Below are 2,061 nucleotides of genomic sequence, written 5' to 3'. Positions count from 1 at the left end.
GAAGCGTAACTCCGAGCGTAAAAATGTCCACACGATCCGTAAAATATAAAACGTAAAAAAAATCAGGCGTGACATCGATCAGCTTGTGTCAAAACCTTTGTGCCTCAGCGGACTCTGTGAAACATAAAACGTAAAACCAAGCATTTGTAAACCGATTCACCGAACCGATTTCACGTCAAATTTTTTTTAACGTTTTATACTTTATACGTGTGGCTCCCCAGTAATACTTTTCTCCTGATTGAAGCCCAAATTACTCGCCGACCTTATTGATTACTCGCCAATTAATAGAACGATTTATTCATATATTTTTTTGTTTGCGGTGACCCTTAATGAATACCCAACGTTTTCTCCATAACTGCGTGGGGTTGACGCATGATCTCTTGATGCTCTTCCGTGTTGTAAATGTCCGAAAACTCGATCATTTCATCCCGTCCAGTCAGCACGTCCCGAGCCACGTTGGTGGACGGAAGGAACGGAAGATGACCGACTTTCGAGACCGCTTTCAGCTCCATCGTCAGTTTGAGTGGGGCCGCCAGCCCTTCGCGTTTACGAAGCATCTGCATGTTGAGGTTGTGAGAATGTTGGGCGTACTGAAAGAACATCACATATGAAAACCACATTCCTTCTGGTCGCTACAAGGAAGACAAGAAAGAAACACTTACATTTTGCTCCGATTGCTTAAGCGGATGTACGGATTGCAGCTGAGCGACACAACTTTCATCCCGCGGTGCCATATAACCCGTAAACTCGTTGAACGTGGTAGGCATTTTCGGCGCTACTTTTATTGAAGACTCCTGTATGGGGAATAAGGGAATCATTAATACCAAGCAGTGTTTGACTACGCCATTTAGATACTTACCATTTTACAATGATTTTAGCAAGGAAAATGTAAGCCGGAGAACGCTGCAATGAGTTGCTATTTTGATGTTTTGATTGAATGAAAACCACAACTCGGAAACAACTGACAAACGTCAAACTGCCAAGCTGTCAAAGTTTGGGTGCCCTTCAGCTAGCTCGCTTTCATTCATCGGTTGCTAAAATAAAAACGTTTCATTTCGATTTAGAATTAGTTTTTTATGTGTTTCTATATTAATGGCGGTTTGCACAAAGCTTCATTAATCGGAAGCAGTGTTAACCACAGTACGCAATCGATCAGTTCCCTTAGCCGGTCTCGATGGAGGTGATAATGAGATAACCGGTGATGGTAAACAAGCGCTTTAAGCATCAATCTTTCAGCTTCCAATGATCTTCTGACCGCGGCCTGAACCGAAAGTGTAAAGTGTTTTTGCTCTGCGAAGAGTTGTTATCACCACTGCATTGTTAAACCAACCAACAATATGTAAGTAATCCTTGCTAAGTCTCGAGATAATTGGGAAACTAAATCGACTCACGGTGGAATCGAAAACAAACCTCTAACGTACGAGTACAGTGATTTCATTTTACTACTCACCGGTAGTATTTTTAGTAGTACGATTGTTTTTTGTAGATTAAGATAAGGTCATCAGCTCAAGATTAGTTGTGTTTACAGCATCGTACGGCAGATTCGTTTGCAAAAAACGGGGTCAAAGTCACGATCCCTTCGTTTGAATGAAGAAGCGTAAAAACATTTCTTTCTCATTTTTTCAAAGCTCATGTTTTTACGATTTTTCAGGACAACTAGACTTACTTTGGAACAGCTAAACGCGCTTGCACCAGTGGAATTTCACAAGGCTTTTGAAAACGTGATAGAATGTTGGCCAGAGGCGGCTGTTTTCTGCTCTGCATTACTGCCGTTCAAGAGCTTTACCACGATGACGAACGCATTCGAAAACTACATCGAGCGTCTGCCGACGGAATCTAAGCTAAAGATCCTGCGACTTCATCCGGATCTTGCCGGCAAGCTGTTGGACACCAACCAGCTCACCAAGGAGTCCTCGAGCGAACAAAACGCGGCCGGTTTAGACAGTTTGTCGGTGGAAGAAAAGACAAAGCTGACGGAATATAATGAACGGTAATTAAAGTTAGTCAGTTAAATTTTGAAACTATTACCGTAATGTAATAATTTTTTTACAGCTACAAATC

General features: G+C 42.0%; 2 protein-coding genes across 2 annotated transcripts; one reads left to right on the top strand and one right to left on the bottom strand.

The window, feature by feature from the left end:
- Window positions 1-272: 272 nt before the first annotated feature.
- LOC128276993 (proteasome maturation protein-like) lies at window positions 273-945 on the bottom strand. The gene is made up of 3 exons (XM_053015445.1): window positions 860-945; window positions 663-794; window positions 273-590 (listed from the first exon to the last, which is right to left on the bottom strand). The coding sequence occupies exons 1-3, from the start codon at window positions 860-862 to the stop codon at window positions 327-329; spliced, it is 399 nt and encodes a 132-aa protein (XP_052871405.1). The 5' UTR covers window positions 863-945; the 3' UTR covers window positions 273-326.
- Window positions 946-1,541: 596 nt separating this feature from the next.
- Window positions 1,542-1,990, top strand: LOC128276992 (2-oxo-4-hydroxy-4-carboxy-5-ureidoimidazoline decarboxylase-like; the record flags this gene model as incomplete). The annotated part of the gene is made up of 1 exon (XM_053015444.1): window positions 1,542-1,990. A coding segment is annotated over exon 1 (359 nt), but the record flags the coding sequence as incomplete, so codon positions are not given.
- Between the last annotated feature and the right edge of the window lie 71 nt (window positions 1,991-2,061).

This window comes from Anopheles cruzii, unplaced genomic scaffold (assembly GCF_943734635.1).
Source record: "Anopheles cruzii unplaced genomic scaffold, idAnoCruzAS_RS32_06 scaffold03360_ctg1, whole genome shotgun sequence".
NCBI lineage: Eukaryota > Metazoa > Arthropoda > Insecta > Diptera > Culicidae > Anopheles > Anopheles cruzii.
Note: the sequence above shows the minus strand (reverse complement) of the source record. Positions and strands in the feature narration are given on the sequence as shown.

Bases quoted from the DNA above. Each gene is read 5' to 3' on its own strand.
- LOC128276993 (XM_053015445.1), bottom strand. The intron at 591-662 runs GTAAGTGTTTCT...ATGTTCTTTCAG, and splicing joins TTAAGCAATCGGAGCAAAAT to TACGCCCAACATTCTCACAA.